This window comes from Lutjanus erythropterus, chromosome 15 (genome assembly GCF_056507025.1).
Source record: "Lutjanus erythropterus isolate fLutEry1 chromosome 15, fLutEry1.hap2, whole genome shotgun sequence".
Lineage (NCBI taxonomy): Eukaryota > Metazoa > Chordata > Actinopteri > Lutjaniformes > Lutjanidae > Lutjanus > Lutjanus erythropterus.
Window position 1 is genome coordinate 23,891,702 of NC_139331.1, and position 16,152 is coordinate 23,907,853.

Consider the following 16,152-nt stretch of genomic DNA (forward strand, 5'->3'; position numbering starts at 1 on the left):
TTGTTAATTTGGGTGCTTATTTTAGTTTCAACATCTGGCCGTTTTGCTGTGGTTTCGATTTCCTGTGTTATAGTCAAGATTCATAATCTGCTGTTATCTACCATGTTGGAAACCTTAAGTCTAATACATCAATTTCCTTCTTGACCGACACTGAAAAGGCCATAGGATGATTAATCTCACTTTTTTTAAGTATTTTAGACCTCATCTCTGTTCAGATTTAATCTGTCTTTGTCCTTGTCCATATGTTCTTTAACTTCCTGTCGATTACTGCTGTGAAACTTGTGGCTACAGTGTCCCACAGATGGAGGAGGCTTCATTTTATTGTGGTTGTCATCTTGGACCCCACCACCCCCCCTCATCAGCTCGTCAGCAGTCTCTCTTGTGCTTACAGGGACATCTGTCTTAGAAAACAGCTGCTTGGACAGAATTTGACAAGTGACTGTTCTCCGGGGGCATACTGCAGTCTCAGTTGGTGTGACTCGAGTATAAAATCCACTACTTCATCATTTGAGCATGTTTAGTCCACGTTTAACTTTCTACTTTGACTTGTCTTTATCCATTTATCTGATCAGTGACAGTGCTGCAAAGCTTTGGACTATTTCCTCCATAGAAAGTAGTTCTAATAAGGATGTGTTCACAGTCGACATCTGTGGATCATCTAGAGGAACTGGGACACTGTGGCAATTAGTTTTTTAAATCTTAGTTCCCATTGCTGCAAACCAGTTCCATTTGATTGCATCACAATCTCAGACCTCTTAAAGGGATAGTTTGGTGTATTTGAAGTGTGGTTGTATGAGGTACTTATCCATACTCGGTGTATTACCCAAAGTTGATGGTGGTCAGCAAGCCACCGGTTTTCCCACAGGATGAATCCTACCAACTTGTTGGCATAAAATAAAATGCAGATTGTGATCATTTTAAATAAGATACAATAAAAAATACATAAAATATAAGATCAGCCTAGCCAAGGGACTTGAATATATAATCGACTATTAATGGTTGATGTATGGGTGACGCTCGTTTGACTGGCGGGAGGAAGATTTATATAATTAGTAATCAGTTATAGATTGTTGTTTAGGAAAAAAAGAAAATATTTATTGAACTATAAAGCCATTTGTAAAAAAACAACTACACAAAACACTTTTTTTATATTTGGCAGAGCACAATGGACTCCTATTTTGAGAACCACTATTTTAAAGGGTTAGTTCGGAGTTACTAAAGTCGCACAGACAAACTAACCTGTCAAGGCCATCGGCAAGGAAAAGTGGCAAAAATATTCTAGATGTAGTGCACAGTTAAAGTGATGATTTTTTTTAGGTGGTACTCCTGCTGCTTCACCGATAATAATACACCGACTATAGACAAGTATCACATACAACCCCCCAAACATCTGAACTATCACTTTAAAACTTTAGCAATTAAAACTATGCACATGGCTAGATACCGCTTTGTGTGAATGAGGAAATTTAGGTGAACCGACCCATTAATCACAATGAATACTACAGCATGAGTAGCCAGGAAGTAATATTTTAGAGATCTGGCATTTATTGAATTTACGTCTTTTAAACCGTGATAAGAATAAAATGCCACAACAATGAGACATGATGAAAAGGTTCCATTTATATCACTTTTCTTCCCTTACCATCTACTTGATGAACGAAACAAAAATGCACATTGTTGCTGGTCTACATTAGAATGTATCTTGATCATAAGCAGCTCAATAAAAATACAGATGTCTCAGCAGATTGTACAAATGAATAAAAAACAAAAAACATTTGCAATGATACTCATGCATTTTAACAATACTGAAATATGAGTGCACTTACATGTACATTCTAATATGCTGCTGATTCCTTTTGCATGACAAATATTTGCTAGCAAATTAAAAGCACACTACTACACTGTGATATGCCAGATGAGCAGTTCATCGTTACATACAATAATTAATCTAGCTGTTTTACAGGAGTGAGGTCAATATGGGGCTGCATGCCCTGCATGTTCTGTACATGAATGCTGATGTTGGTATACTGCTGCTTGTGGTGTTTATCTACTGTTAGTGTTCTTAACATGACTACATGGTTTCTATTAGTGTTTACCATGGTCTTAATGGTACATATCTACAATTAGCATCATTTTTACATCCCTCAAGTAATAAACATCTTTTTGGTCTCATATTTAGGCCTACATGGAGTGTTAAGAGAGGAGCGAAATGAGAGGTAAAGAGTTGGCAATCTTCAGGTTTCTCAACCTTTTTGTTTCAACTGCAGGTATCAAGCCACGTCGTCAAGTATTCTGATAGAGACATCCAACAAATGAATAAATAAATAAATACAATTTATCATACATTTTACATTTCATACAGTACATTCCCTTGAGTAAATACCGTATTTACACATGCTATCAGGGACTGGATGTGAGACAGCCTCTTGCTACAGTTGCACCATCCGAATCAGTCACTTTGAGTCAAATTCAGTCATCGATTCACTTTGCCGAAGCCCTCTTGGATCAGGCCCCGTCCCCTGGAGCTGTGGCCCCACTGACCGGGCCTGTCTTGTGGGTGAGGTTGTCGGGCAGGAGGGGAGCCGGAGAAGCTGGATGGAGAGCGGCTACGTCCCTGCAGCACCCCGCCTTCGCGGAGCTCCTGGCGGGAGGGGGAGGAGCTTAGTGACCGCTGGAGGGAAGAGGAGGAGCTTCGAGGGCGAGGAGGAGGGCTGAAGAGCAGCCCGCTGCGGTCCTGCATCAGCTGAGTCAGACTGGCCAAGAAGTCTGCATCACTAGTGCTGCTGGCTCGCACTCTTAACCGCCGTCGTCTGGGGAAAAGAACACAAGACAATATGATCGCGATGCCTTCTGTTTCTGTCAGTTTCAACAATTCAATTTCCATACTGGCAAAAAAGTATGAAGGATATGAAGGAGTCCCCCATTACTGGTTCCATGTTGGTTTCATTTTGTAGTCGTTACAACATGATTCATGACAATTAAAATTTTTCCCCAAAACTCATTTAAAAACAAGACTTAATCTAATGCAACTTTATAGAAATAACGTTACCGTCATCATCTTTAAAGACCTGTCAAAATCACATTCAAGACATTTTTAGGCCTGAAATGGATTTTAGACTTTTTAAAGACCCCTGGAAATGCTGCTTAAGTGGCGGAGTCCATTCCTGCATTGGATTCAAATTTCCTAACTACATACAAGAGATTCACAGGAAACAATGTAACATGGAAGCTAACGTCACTGTTTGTCATTTCCTCTCATTGTTAACAAACTCACTGTTTACTGTTCACTCTCCTAGCACCAAGTATCAGAGATATATAAAGTTACTGCAAACTGACAAATTACTACTGCTGCTGCTAATTCACATTAAAAGCATTCTACCAGCAAAACACAGGTAGGCTTTTATTATGAAGCAATCATAGAAAATGCAATGTATTTGTCAGAGGGATTAATGCAACACTGAACAAACTAACAGTCATTTTCTGCATTTCTGGAAAGGACGGTTTTAAACAGGGAGGAATAGAGCTAGATTGAGCGGCCAAAGTGAGTGTCAGATGAAAGGCTGCACAGCTCCAATAAAAATTACTGTGCTGTGCTGCTGTTTGGAAAACTATTACCACACTGTTTGCAGCATGAAATCAGACTGCAGTTGCTTGGCATCCATGACATCTTAAAACAAAACAACTTTGTTTGGCTGCATGTAAGAAGGCATAAGAGCTGTTTTATGTTATATTATTATATAACTCCAGGGACACACAGGAGGTGAGGCTGTGGCTAGAACTGATGATTCTGCTCATCTTCAGTTTTCTAATCACATGCAGAGCTTATCTTTTAATAACCTCAAGAATTTAAAGCTTTTTATGTGCCTCTGGATAAAAAGCGGACCATCGGCTTGTGTAATGATCTGCTAGGAGGTACGTTTCTCCTGTCTGTGTCTGCTCTGCTCCTCTCTGTGCCTCTCACAGCTGACGAATATGTGGGATAAGCACAAAATTTAAAAAGAACATCACCACAAACAGCACTGATACTATTTCTAATAAAAATAGTGGATGGCAGATTGTCATATTTCATCATGTGGGTGTAAAAAAGAACAGCACAGAGAGCGTTGCAGCATTGGATGCATATTTCATCATTTATCAGAATCAGATCATTTATTTCATTAATATAATTTATATCATACGTGTCATATATACTTTATAGTACTTTATCAGTGAGTTTTCCTGCTAGATTTACTCAGAGAGCAGACAAAACAGAGCAGATGTTGAAACTATCATTGAAGATTGCTAGCCATGTGCAGCAGCGTGCTCTGTGTTGTGTGGCAAATGAGCTTGTTCAACTATGAGGAATGTGGATTTTATAAAACCTTCACAGAACATACCGTGTATCATACCTGTTGTCCACACACGGGCGGATGGGTGGTTTTCCAGGAGGTGGTCGAGGCAGAAACTTGCTTGTGAGCTGCTCGGGTATGAAGGTGGCGCTCACAGGACGAGGGATCTTACTTTTACTACCTGATGAAGAAGACAGAGACAGAGGGTCTTCTCCCACACAGTCGGACCTGGAGCCTCGCTCTGAGGAGAGCCGGTCCCTCGGCAGAGCGCATGGCAGGTTGTCACAGGACAGAGACGGTGAGGGCGAATGGGTAGGGGAGCCGGGGACCGGACTGCTCCAGCGGTGACGCCTCTCCATGTTGAGGTCCCTACTTGGAGAGTCCGGGGGGGCGTGGGGGTCACGCACTGGGATTCGACTCAATCTTGGGGACGAGGGAGAGTCTCTTCGCCTGAGCAGGGCTGGGGGTGGAGAGGAGGAGACGGTGACCGTGCTCTCCATAGCACCTCCTGCTGTGTCAGCTTGAGGCTGCTGATTGGGCTCTGAGGAGCGGTCGGGCAGACCAGAATCACTCTCTGGGTCTCTGTCGTTCATCAGGTGAGCTGTGGGGCCTTTGGCTGGACTTGGCACTGGAGCTAACTCCAACCGCCCTCGATCCTTTAAGATCTCCTCTGAGACTTTCTCACTTTTACCAGATGGTGCCTCAAGTGGTATTGCATCACTCTTCTCCTGGACCGGGGACTGTGGCCCACAGCTGGAGGACTGACAAGAGTCGAATGATTGTTAGAGGCGGTGTTAATTTTGTCGACTAATATTTTTTGGCAGTTTTTCATTGACGAAAATGAGACGAGAACTAAAACAAAATTTTCATGACAAAAACTGTGATGAAATCTATTGATACTTTTGTCAATGAATGAAAATGAGACAAAAATGTTTAGGAGGGAGGAGTTGGGAAGAGATCCAATCTCTTTGATTGGAAGAGTACAAATGGAATAGTACTGAATTACAGTATACTTAATTTTAACAGATAGGTGTTTCCTCCAGGAGTATGTAATGTGTTTTAAATTTAAAATACAAATCACACTTCAACAAAACCTGACTAAAATCTAAATGATATTTAGTCAATTGAAAGTAGACTAAAACTAAAAAAAATTTGATGACTAACATGACTAAATCTAAATGCCATTTTAGTCAAAAAAAACAAAAAAAAACAACAAAAAACAGACAACATTAACATTGGTTAATGCATATTAGGACACACAAAATCTTTGAAATATGTGAAAAATTCCAACCTATTTTTATCTTTAAAAAGAACAAAAAAAAACAACAACAACAAAAAAAACACTTAATACACAAGCTCTAAGTTACAAATGGGGCTAAGAATCATGAATCAAGTTGGTCAGTCCTAATGCTAACTATGTACTCACTCCAGATAATTGGCCTAAAATGAGTCTCTTCTATTACATATTTGTAGCTTATTACCAAGTGAAACCAGATACAAACAAATAGCACAAAGCTCCTATAAAATTAGCTGAATCGTGTATTAGTGTCAATATCAGATTTGACTTGGCTGCAAGTGTCAGCAGTGGTGCATTTGCAGCCACTCTGCCAACAATTTGTTGACATGTCTGTCATTCTTTTCAACAAGTGGGAGATATCATCAGAAAATCCTGATATCTCTGACTTACAACTACAAGTCTGAGGCTGATATGAACCTTTATCTCCATTCTGTTGCTTGTAATTAGGGTTTAAACTATATGTCATGAATGCGGAATATCCTACCATACCCAAAGTGCAATACTCATATTGTGTACTGTTGTACTACAGCCTGTATCCATATGCCAATGATGCTTATTCATGACTGTGTTGTTTACATATCTCAGTACATGAGTGACATTTATATACTGTATATTTTATATTCTTAATTATACACTTTGTTTTTATATTTTAATTTCAGATTGTGATTGTGGATTACTACAAGAAATTAATTGTATAGATTTTTGTGGCTCCAATGCAGATGATGCTAAACTTGATGAGGACCCTGTAAAATGGTCAACAGCTCCAGAATAAGTAAGCTTGATCATGCCTACCTGGTCCATCTGGGGTCTTCCCATAATGACTGAGGGCATTTGTCCCAGCATCCCTGGCAGTCTCCTGTGGCCCAGTAACCATGTGCCAGGCATGGACATCTGTGACAGGACAGGACTGCTCGGCACTGCTGTGGACTGGCCGTCCTGTGGCTCAGAAGACTGGTTCTCTGTCTCAGCGGGTGTGCGGGTCCCGGGCTTATCCTCATGCACAGCGTCACCTGGGGGCTTGGCGGTTCCAGAACCGCTGCCTTGCTCCAGCTCCAGCATCACCCACTCCTGAGAGTCTCCTTCTTGGGGCACAGGACTGAGGTTCACGGCCACAAAGCCGCTGCTCGCTGCACCCTCCTCTGGGTCAGGGGTCGCTGTGCCAGAATGTTCCTCATTGCAGGATGGTGTCTGCTGGCCTTGTCCTCTCTCAGGAATGGACTTCTCCCCAACTTGAGAAAGGACAGGACGCTGTTTGCCCAGGCTGAAACAACATGTCATATGTCATGGTGAGTTTTGATCTGTTATATATAAAGTAAATTTTTTGCAAGCTGCCACAACTGTATATATTGTAATTCTGTGTGTACTGAGTACTAACTAGGCTTCAAGGAACCGTTCGATGGTGGGCTTGGGTTCGGGTGCGAGCCTCTTCTCAAACGCCAAGCTCTGACTGTGTCTCATCCTCCGGAGCAGTGGAGCAGCCCGCTCCAGGAACATGGTCTCTGATCGCACCCGTCGAGGAGAACTCTGCATGGAGCCGGTGTTGGGGCTCTGGTTTCCCTGGTTCTGACTGTGTTCATCTTCACTCACCACCTGAAGAAAACAAATGGCATGAAAGCTCAAAAACTCAAGTATTGCATCTGTAGCAAGACATCCATGTTTAAAGGGTAATTTAGGTATATTTCAAGAAGGACCATATTTTCACATTTTTGCTCCTAAGTAATTATTGGTGACAAGTTTTTGTAATCGGTCCCTTATTAAGGGTTAGCTCTACAAATATCTGTAATTTTTCCTTACATTTTCAAAACAGGCTCATTGGTTTAGTTTTCATGCATTTAAGGGGAATTATCGATTATATCTCTTTTGCATCACTGCATGTCGCCTTCCCAACACTGACACTGATTTCAGCCTAAATGGATAGAATGGATGGGACGATAACAGATAAAAAAAAAAAAAGATTGCTTGGTGTATGCATCGGTGCATATAAGGCATGACAGATGTAACTTTACATAGCATGAAAGATGTAACAGGAAAAAAATAGACATGAGAGGGAAACTCTATCGACTCTAACAGTCGATAGAAATGTCCTTCTGAGGGCTGCTTATTACTTTGTACTCTGAGTACATTTTAGAGCCTGTACTTTTTCACTTTTACTTGAGTAAAGAAGTTGAATCAGTACATCTACTTTTACCAGAGTCTCTTTTTACACAAGTATCCGTACTTTCATTTGAGTAAAGAATGTGTGTACTTCTTACTTTTGCCACTTCTGCCATTAGTCACTTACACACAAAAAAGACCAGGGAAAATAGGGTCCAGGTTGAAAAATACAGAAGTTACCCTTTAAATAGGGAGATAGCCAAAGCCCCGATTTTGTTCTTCACTAAAGTACTAGGAAGACAATGGGAGACAGCAGGTGGGTTTCTGTTCAAGCCCAGGAGGAGTAATTGTGTTAATAGAGGCTGGCTGGTTTCATTATATCTCTAGGCAAAGTGACTGTCGTCTAGGGGAATTTTGAGCTCAACTTTACATCTCACTGCGCAGGAGGAGAAGCAGTTACATAAGAGTAATATCACAGCAGTAGGTAGGAACATTCTGCTGGGGGTCTGCAGTAAACTACATCATCCCTGACCTTCCTGATCATCGGTTGGGCGTGTTTATGGTTTCGGTTGCGGTCCATCTCTTCCCATACGTCTCCACCGGGCGTGGTTGGTGTAGGGATGGGGGGGCAGTTGTCAGCATCACTGAGGCGCTCCCCTTGCAGGACATCCTCGGTGTTCTCCCTCTGCAGCTCGCCCGGCAGCACTGAAGCATTGGCCATGCTGTGGAAGAGAAGGAAGGTCACCCTGCGGCTCATTTCAGCACAATGTGGAGCAGACATTTCTCAGGGATCTCTGACTGTGCAGCTTTCTGGTCTAAAAAAAGCTGCAGCTATATATTTAAACTCATGTCTAACAGACTGTGAAGGAAGTTTGAAGTGAATCTGCAATGAGCCTACGGCATGTTAACAGAATAATCAGCTACATGTGAAACATGAGGGAGCTTTCTTTGGCTGTAAATACCCCAAGTACGCCGGCGTGAGGCGAGTGAGCTGCTGAGCAGTGGTTGCTGCGGCAGTGATGGTCAGCATATCCTCGGAGTCACATTTCTCCCAGTCGTATGGGTCGTTCTCCAGCACGTTGTGGCTCTTCATGGCATTTTCAAACACTGACATCAGGAGCTGTCACACGGAAAACTCAGGCGTCAGCATTCGGCAGCTGGAGAGGAATAAACAATGCATGCAAAATATGCCAAACAAGACATGACGAACCTGATAGTCGGGCTTAGTGAAATAGTCCAAGGTCAAGATATGATCCAAGAAAGTGCTGAACTCTGAAGGAAGGTGCTTGAGCATGAGTCGATGGTCATACGTCTCTTTTAGGTTTCCTACTTGTTCCTGAAAACAGAAAGAGAGGAAAAATAAGGGTCTGAGAGGATTCACAAGCTGCAAAATACAAATTTATAGTGACTATCATATTATTTTATTTTATTTAGGATCCAAATTAGTTATTACCACAGTAAGACAAAACATTCAAACACCACATTATATGCAGTAAACAATATCAACAAAGCAAACTGAAATTTAAAAAATGAAGGAAAATAGCAGTTCTCTCACATGGATAGTGCTACCTCAGCAGTGATTGGTTAAAGCAAATAATAATTTTAGTCACATACTTTGTCTTTGATCTTCCTCCAGGGCAGCTGACCGACCATGAATTCAACCAGCATATAGAAGAGGGACCACAGGTCGTCATGACGGCCCATTTCCTACAGATTAAGATACGCAAGTGTGAGTGACTTCAGGGGCAAAATAAATGCCTTGTTTTTGTTTTTTTTTTGAGATGCTGTTGGTCCATGCTCACCTTATTCTTATGAGCATTGATTGAAGCATATCGCACAGTTCCTCTGAAGCCTGCCACAGGACGAGGCTGAAAGAGAAGAATGATATAAGAAAATGAAGATGTATTGGTATTAAAATGCTAGACTAAAAACAGACTATCCTTCTCAGAGGATAAGTAAATTGCAAAATACTGATTACACTAATTTTAAAAAGCCAGAAGATGCTTTAAAGAAGTTGGCACAGAGTACTTACTGGACGGACTTCCTGGCTGGAGTTGGTAAATTGACGGGCCAAACCAAAATCAAGCATATAGCAGCATCTGCAGGTACTGGCTAGTCGTCCCATCGCAAAGTTAGACTACAATTTAAACAACACACACAAACACAAGTAACTTCAAGTTATACACATATCATACAAACAATGACTACGAAATTATAAACCATCAAGGCTGTTCGGGTCAACTTACAGGTTTAATGTCACGGTGCAGGAAGCCTACAGAGTGGATGCTTTCAATGGCCTCTAGAATCTGCTTGCCAAGTCTCAAAGTTGTGGAGACGGAGAAGGTGCCACGGGTCATGGTCCTGCGCAAATCTGCCAGATTCCTCCCCTGCAGACAGGAAATGATTGATGCCTGTCATATCCATGATGCAGAGTGATTTGGTGTCAGCATCAAATGAAACGCTTGGTAAAGATCCTACCTGAAGCTCCATCACCACGTAGTTGAAACGATCATTTCGGCCACAGCCCACAAAACGACACACGTGGTCTTTGCCTGTCAAAAAAGCACACGTGTATATCAATATGTAGACTGATTGATTACTGTTGTTCATAAGCGACAAAATCTGTATTCCCCATATGTTTACATTTGTCAGCATTTATATTTATTAACACTGTTCCTGACACAAATATTAGCTCTAAATATGTTGGTGAAAATGTCATATCTAGGGTTGAAATGTTATGAGATTTTCACAGTACGATAACTAGTAGAAAATATTTGTTCACTGTACACGTATATGGTTTTACACAATTATTATCAACAAACCCTAACATTTTTCATTTTCTAGTTTATTGTTTAACCATGAGTGAGGTGTCTAGTACATTTCTTCACCCCAGCTGTATTGTAGTGCAATAATTTAGAATGCATTTCACTTATATTATTATATGTGAAGAGTGCAATACAGATCTCACTTTGCACTCCTTTAATGTAGTGTTTACAAGTAGAAAATATGTGGCGAACTCTGATGAATGTCATACATGGATAACGGGCCCTGATTCCAATAGTAGATCACATCGGCCCCATCTTAAAACTAAGCTAAAAAAAATAATCTGGGGGTTACCACCTTTGCTACACAACTTCTTAATGAAAATAGTGTTACTAAGAAGGGATGTGCAATAATATAGACTGATAGAGGCTTTAAAATGAAATATCCGTACGAGCCTGAAATGAACATTTCTTCTTCTGATGGGCCAATAAGACGATGTGAACACAACAAAAGCATGTCTACAGTGTGTCGGGTCTTTATATGTCCAAAATGGATAGTTAAGTTGTATTTGCAATGACTGCTCAGTCTTTGTCAAACAAGAAAGAGGCAAACTGCATTCCTTCAACAAGTTTAATTGCCAGTTTTATGAGCCATCATCTCAATTATTATAATGAATTTGTGAGGAATGAAGAGAAAAAATTCTGTAAGCTGTATTGTTCTTATGTTTCCCAGTGGCTGCGTAATGAAAAACACTGTATTTTATGTCTGCATCTGCCAGGGGGGCCATTATGAAAGAGCAGGCATAATAATATGTTAATTTCACAACAGGAGAGACCTGGTGGTTTCTGCAGTTAGATATAAAAATATATTCAATCTGCTGACATGGGTTGGAAAATATCTGATACCAGCAAAAAGCCAAAATCGTGCATCCTTATTTCTCAGTCATTTTCTGAGAGTTTTTAGTTACTCTTGACTGACACTCACCCTGAAGCTTCTTCAGCACAGCCACCTCCATCTTCAGGACCTGTTTCGGTTGCTGAGCAGACTCCACCTTCAAGGCAACAGTGGCCTGGCTCAACTGATCCAGCACCTCGTAGATCTCCCCAAACCCGCCCCCACCGATCTTCCTCGCCTGAAAAGAAGGGAGCGTTCATTGTATATGCGTGTGGAGAAATGATTCCTGTTTTTTGGGGTTTTTTTTTGATTCCGTGATTTTGTGACTTCTCTTCCTTCAGTGACACTTACCACTTTCCATCGGTCTCTGACCACGTCTGCCACTGACAGGATGTCTGTGTGCTCTCCAGCCCCACTCATCCTGAGTGCTCTCAGCTACAGCCTGCACCTGGCATCAGTGACGCAAGCCCCTCACTGAAAACAGGGAACACATTTTAAAATTCAGTTCCGCTTTCTCCATGACCCATGATTTCCTCCTTTCTCCTTTTGATTAAGAATGGCTTATAGACATGATAAACTTTAATTTATTCACTTATTTTACTGTATAAAGGTTGTGTAATTTGATTCTATTTAAATTTAATTTTCTCAACATTACCTGTTATTGCATTATTATCAGTATTGTTTTGTTTCTATCCCTTTTATCAATTCTAGTTGTTTTTATTTTGTCTTGTCATTTTAGTCTAGTTATTAGTCTAGATTTAAGCGATACTGTGATATGACACAGCTGTTCTATTATTTGCCTTTAATCACTTAGTCATTATATCCACCTTACTGATGATTATCTCATAATTTTAATATGTTTAGAAAAGCACCAATACTCATACCTCGATACTGACAAAAACAGGTTCTGTAGGGTTTGCACTATTTTAGAATGTATGGTATGTTATTTTAGAGAAAATGCATATATCATATCTCACAGAATACCCAAAAAATATTGAAGTATTATTTATCAGCCATATCACCCATTGTAACTTATTTTATAGAATTTGACTTTATTTCTCTTTGCTTTTGTCTATTTTACTTTAACTTGACTTATTTTATTCACTATTATCCGTTATTTTATTATCAGCATTGTTTAGTTTCCATCTCTTTTATTGATACTATCTTTTTATTTAGTTACACCTTTTTAATCTATTTTATCTAGTTCTTAGTCTAAGTAATATCTAATTCTATTTTTTCTTATCATTGTTTTTTAATTCTATTTTCTTTCATGTCATTTAGAGCAACAGTAATTGATCAATTAATCTATTAGTTGCCAACTACTAAATTAATTGCAAACCATGCTGATAATCAGTTGTGTGTGAAATGTGAATATTTTCTAGAACTGTGTATTGGCAAGAATGTGGCAATGCAATGCAAATCACAATACAGGGGTTACGATTCAATATATTGTGATACTGCAAGCAAGATGGTATATTACTATTTTTGTATCTAATTTTAGATAAACTGGCAGTATGGAAAGAACACACCACCATGCATGAAATCTGAGTCAAAAAGATGACTTTTAAATTACTTTTAATGAAATCAGAACGATGATGATAATATTGCTGCTGTGATTTTAAACACAATACAAAAACCACAGCCATGAATCTTTGTGTCACAATATAACGACAGTTTTTGTTTCACAAAACATTAATATTGTGATTCTCAAGTGTATCAATACATCAATATAACACCCATAAGACTTTCTGGCCTCTTTAATGCTCGACAGAATGGACAGTAAACTGAATGTCTTTGGGCCGTGGATAACATAAGACATACAGACATTTGATCAACTAACGTTAATGAACTGATAATTAAAATATCGTTATTCGCAGCTCTAATGTCATTTGTTTTGTCTTTTTTTTTATATCTAGAACAGTTTTTATTTCATTCTATTACAGGCTTCACTTGATCTGTGTTATTATTGGTTATCAGTCATCTGTAACCTGTATCAAAGGCACTGCACAAATAAAGTTTCATTGATCTATGCTGACAATCACCGTACACTGCATGCTAATGTGCATGCAAAACATCAAAATGAGAAGCATTACTTTTTAGTGATCATACATGTTATTGTGCCTGACAGCCATTTAAACGGCTACAGAGATTAGCTACACCTCAACATCTCCCGGGTTCATTTAAAGACACTAACCAGTGCCAGATGGTCAGGGAAAGATAGCAGCTAGCATTAACTGGTTTGTATGACTCTGTGCCAACACACAACTGTGACTAGCGCAGCGGCAATCACGAGTCATAAATGGCCATAAACCGGCCGTTTGAGAGGATTAGCCGCTATGAAGCTAATCTAGCTAGTTTAGGTGACTGCGTTCAATGCGGCGGCTCCGGTGGTCCCGCTGTAAACAAGCTAACTAGCATGTTTACTGAAGATAACCGTTGGGTACGAACCTCTCTGACCTCTTACCTCGCTTCGTTGCAGCATTACGATCCCAGTTGATATAGTGTAAAATCCAAAGAGTCCCCATGCTCCCAGTGTGTTCGCACTAAGCCAGGTCATTCCAGTAGGTTGTTACATTTGGAAATGAGATTATGGTGGTGGACCATAGCTGACGTTAGCTACAGTTAGCCAGCTAGCCTGCTGCTAATGGATGGGGAGTGATGATGCCCCGTGTTCTCTCTCATAGCGGCGGTGCTGACGTCACAGAGCTAGTCTCTCCTGATTGATCCGCAAACTCTCCTGCTGCTGCATCCACAAAGGTACTGAGCAACACTCCGTACTGTAACATACACAAACTACTGCTGCATCCACTGAGGTACTGAGCAACACTGTGTACTGCAACATACAAAGTACTGCTGCTGCATCCACTGGTTCTGAGTCACACTATGTACTGCAACATACAAAGTACTACTGCTGCATCCACGGGTACTGAGTCACACTATGTACTGCAACATACAAAGTACTGCTGCTGCATCCACTGGTACTGAGTCATACTATGTACTGTAACATACAAACTACTGCTGCTGCATCCAATGGTCACACTATGTACTATGATATGCACAAACTCCTGCTGCACCCAGTGAGGTACTGAGCAATACTATGTACTGTAACATGCACAAACTACTGCTGCATCCACTGAGGTACTGAGCAACACTATGTACTGCAACATACAAAGTACTGCTGCTGCATCCACTGGTACTGAGTCACACTATGTACTGCAACATACAAAGTACTACTGCTGCATCCACGGGTACTGAGTCACACTATGTACTGCAACATACAAAGTACTGCTGCTGCATCCACTGGTACTGAGTCACACTATGTACTGCAACATACAAAGTACTGCTGCTGCATCCACTGGTACTGAGTCACACTATGTACTGTAACATACAAACTACTGCTGCTGCATCCACTGGTCACACTATGTACTATGATATGCACAAACTCCTGCTGCACCCAGTGAGGTACTGAGCAACATTAGATACTGTAACGTACAGAGCAGCAAGCAAGACAGTGACAGACAGGTCCTAATAGATGCAGGAAGCGCCACAAAACCTGCAGCATTGTTGGGTCACCATTCAAAGTGATCATGATTTTAGAAAAATAAAGCTGAAAAATCACGAGTAGCACGGGTGAAATGGGGAATTTTGTAGCCCCTGACAAGATATTGAGGGTTACCCCCTGTCTCGACCACAAGCGAGTCACATATTTTCCACTTGTGTGTCTCACACAACAGAAACACTTTCATTTTTACAGTGCAACTGTCTGCACCAGTTCTATGCGTCTTGTGTCCCAGGTGCCTCTGATGGCCATAAAGGGACCTGACGCATTTATTGAAACTTAGGCATGTGCCCAGTAAAAAAGATACTGAAAATGTTTTTCATCCATATTTTGTAACATAAGCAGAGCAGAGTGTGCTCCAGAGCCCATGATCAGCAAATTCTGCTCTGGTTTAATCCCACAGACTTTCATTTCACTTTACAGAGCAGCTGGGATACAAGACACAGGGACGTCTTGGACCTTTTCTGCAGTGTTTTTATGGGCAAACTGTACATTTACTGCCACTAGACAACTTTAATGCTAAACTTTTATCTCTCTGGTCTGATCACCAACACCTGTCTATTCTGAGTACACCACTGACATGCTCTTTTTTTCTTATCTCTTTTGTTCATCCACATCCATTGTGTGCGTGCACACATACACACATACACACATGCACTGGCCCCAGAAAAGTCTGCAAGGTTTCTAGGTGTGGTTGATATATGGTTTTCTCTTTGCATGTCTTAACTTGCATTTGTAGATGCAACTACAAACTGTATTTACTGACTGAGGTGTTCCAAAGTGTTCCAGAATCCATGTAGTATCATCTATATAATTATGTGAGTTTTTGATGCAGTGCCACCTGAGGGGTCAAAGGTCATGTGTATTCAGTGTCGGTGTTTGGCCTTGCCCCTTACATGCAAAAATTCTCTGCATTCTCTGAATCTTTTCATGATATTATGGACTGTAGATGATGAAATTCACTGCACTTTTATGTATGTTATGGAAACATTCAAGTCTTTCAAGGATGCCCCTTTAATACACAATCATGATACTGTCACCAGGTACCAATTAACTTGTTTACTTGAGGAATGATCCAAGCAGGTGTTTTTTGAGCATTCCACAAACTTTCCCAGTCTTTTGTTGCCCCTACCAGTCAACTGTGCACTCACTGTTTAAAACAATCTGGCTGGTTATTATATTTCACATATTTCTTTATTTCAAAATAAAAAAATACA

The 16,152-nt window shown here is 40.6% G+C and overlaps 1 protein-coding gene across 2 annotated transcripts; it reads right to left on the minus strand.

Annotated features, from left to right (window-relative positions):
• Positions 1 to 1,522: 1,522 nt before the first annotated feature.
• Positions 1,523 to 14,067, minus strand: ttbk2b (tau tubulin kinase 2b). Of its 2 annotated transcripts, none has more exons than XM_084737743.1 (15): positions 13,841 to 14,067; positions 11,728 to 11,850; positions 11,467 to 11,614; positions 10,198 to 10,271; positions 9,966 to 10,106; positions 9,752 to 9,856; positions 9,522 to 9,587; positions 9,334 to 9,426; positions 8,930 to 9,055; positions 8,682 to 8,839; positions 8,252 to 8,441; positions 7,001 to 7,215; positions 6,418 to 6,886; positions 4,377 to 5,089; positions 1,523 to 2,810 (listed from the first exon to the last, which is right to left on the minus strand). In XM_084737743.1, exons 2-15 carry the CDS (start codon positions 11,794 to 11,796, stop codon positions 2,474 to 2,476), a joined length of 2,904 nt encoding a protein of 967 aa, XP_084593869.1. In that variant the 5' UTR covers positions 11,797 to 11,850; positions 13,841 to 14,067; the 3' UTR covers positions 1,523 to 2,473. The 2 variants fall into 2 exon arrangements, with proteins under 2 accessions (XP_084593869.1, XP_084593870.1); XM_084737744.1 differs by having other exon boundaries at positions 4,389 to 5,089; positions 13,841 to 14,066.
• Positions 14,068 to 16,152: the final 2,085 nt, after the last annotated feature.

Excerpts from the sequence above, each read along its gene's own strand:
- ttbk2b (XM_084737743.1), bottom strand. The coding sequence starts at position 11,796 with ATGAGTGGGGCTGGAGAGCACACAGACATCCTGTCAGTGGCAGACGTG. Across the intron at positions 7,216-8,251 it reads CCCAACCGATGATCAGGAAG|GTGGTGAGTGAAGATGAACA; the intron begins GTCAGGGATGAT and ends TGTTTTCTTCAG. Across the intron at positions 6,887-7,000 it reads GAACGGTTCCTTGAAGCCTA|CCTGGGCAAACAGCGTCCTG; the intron begins GTTAGTACTCAG and ends ATGTTGTTTCAG.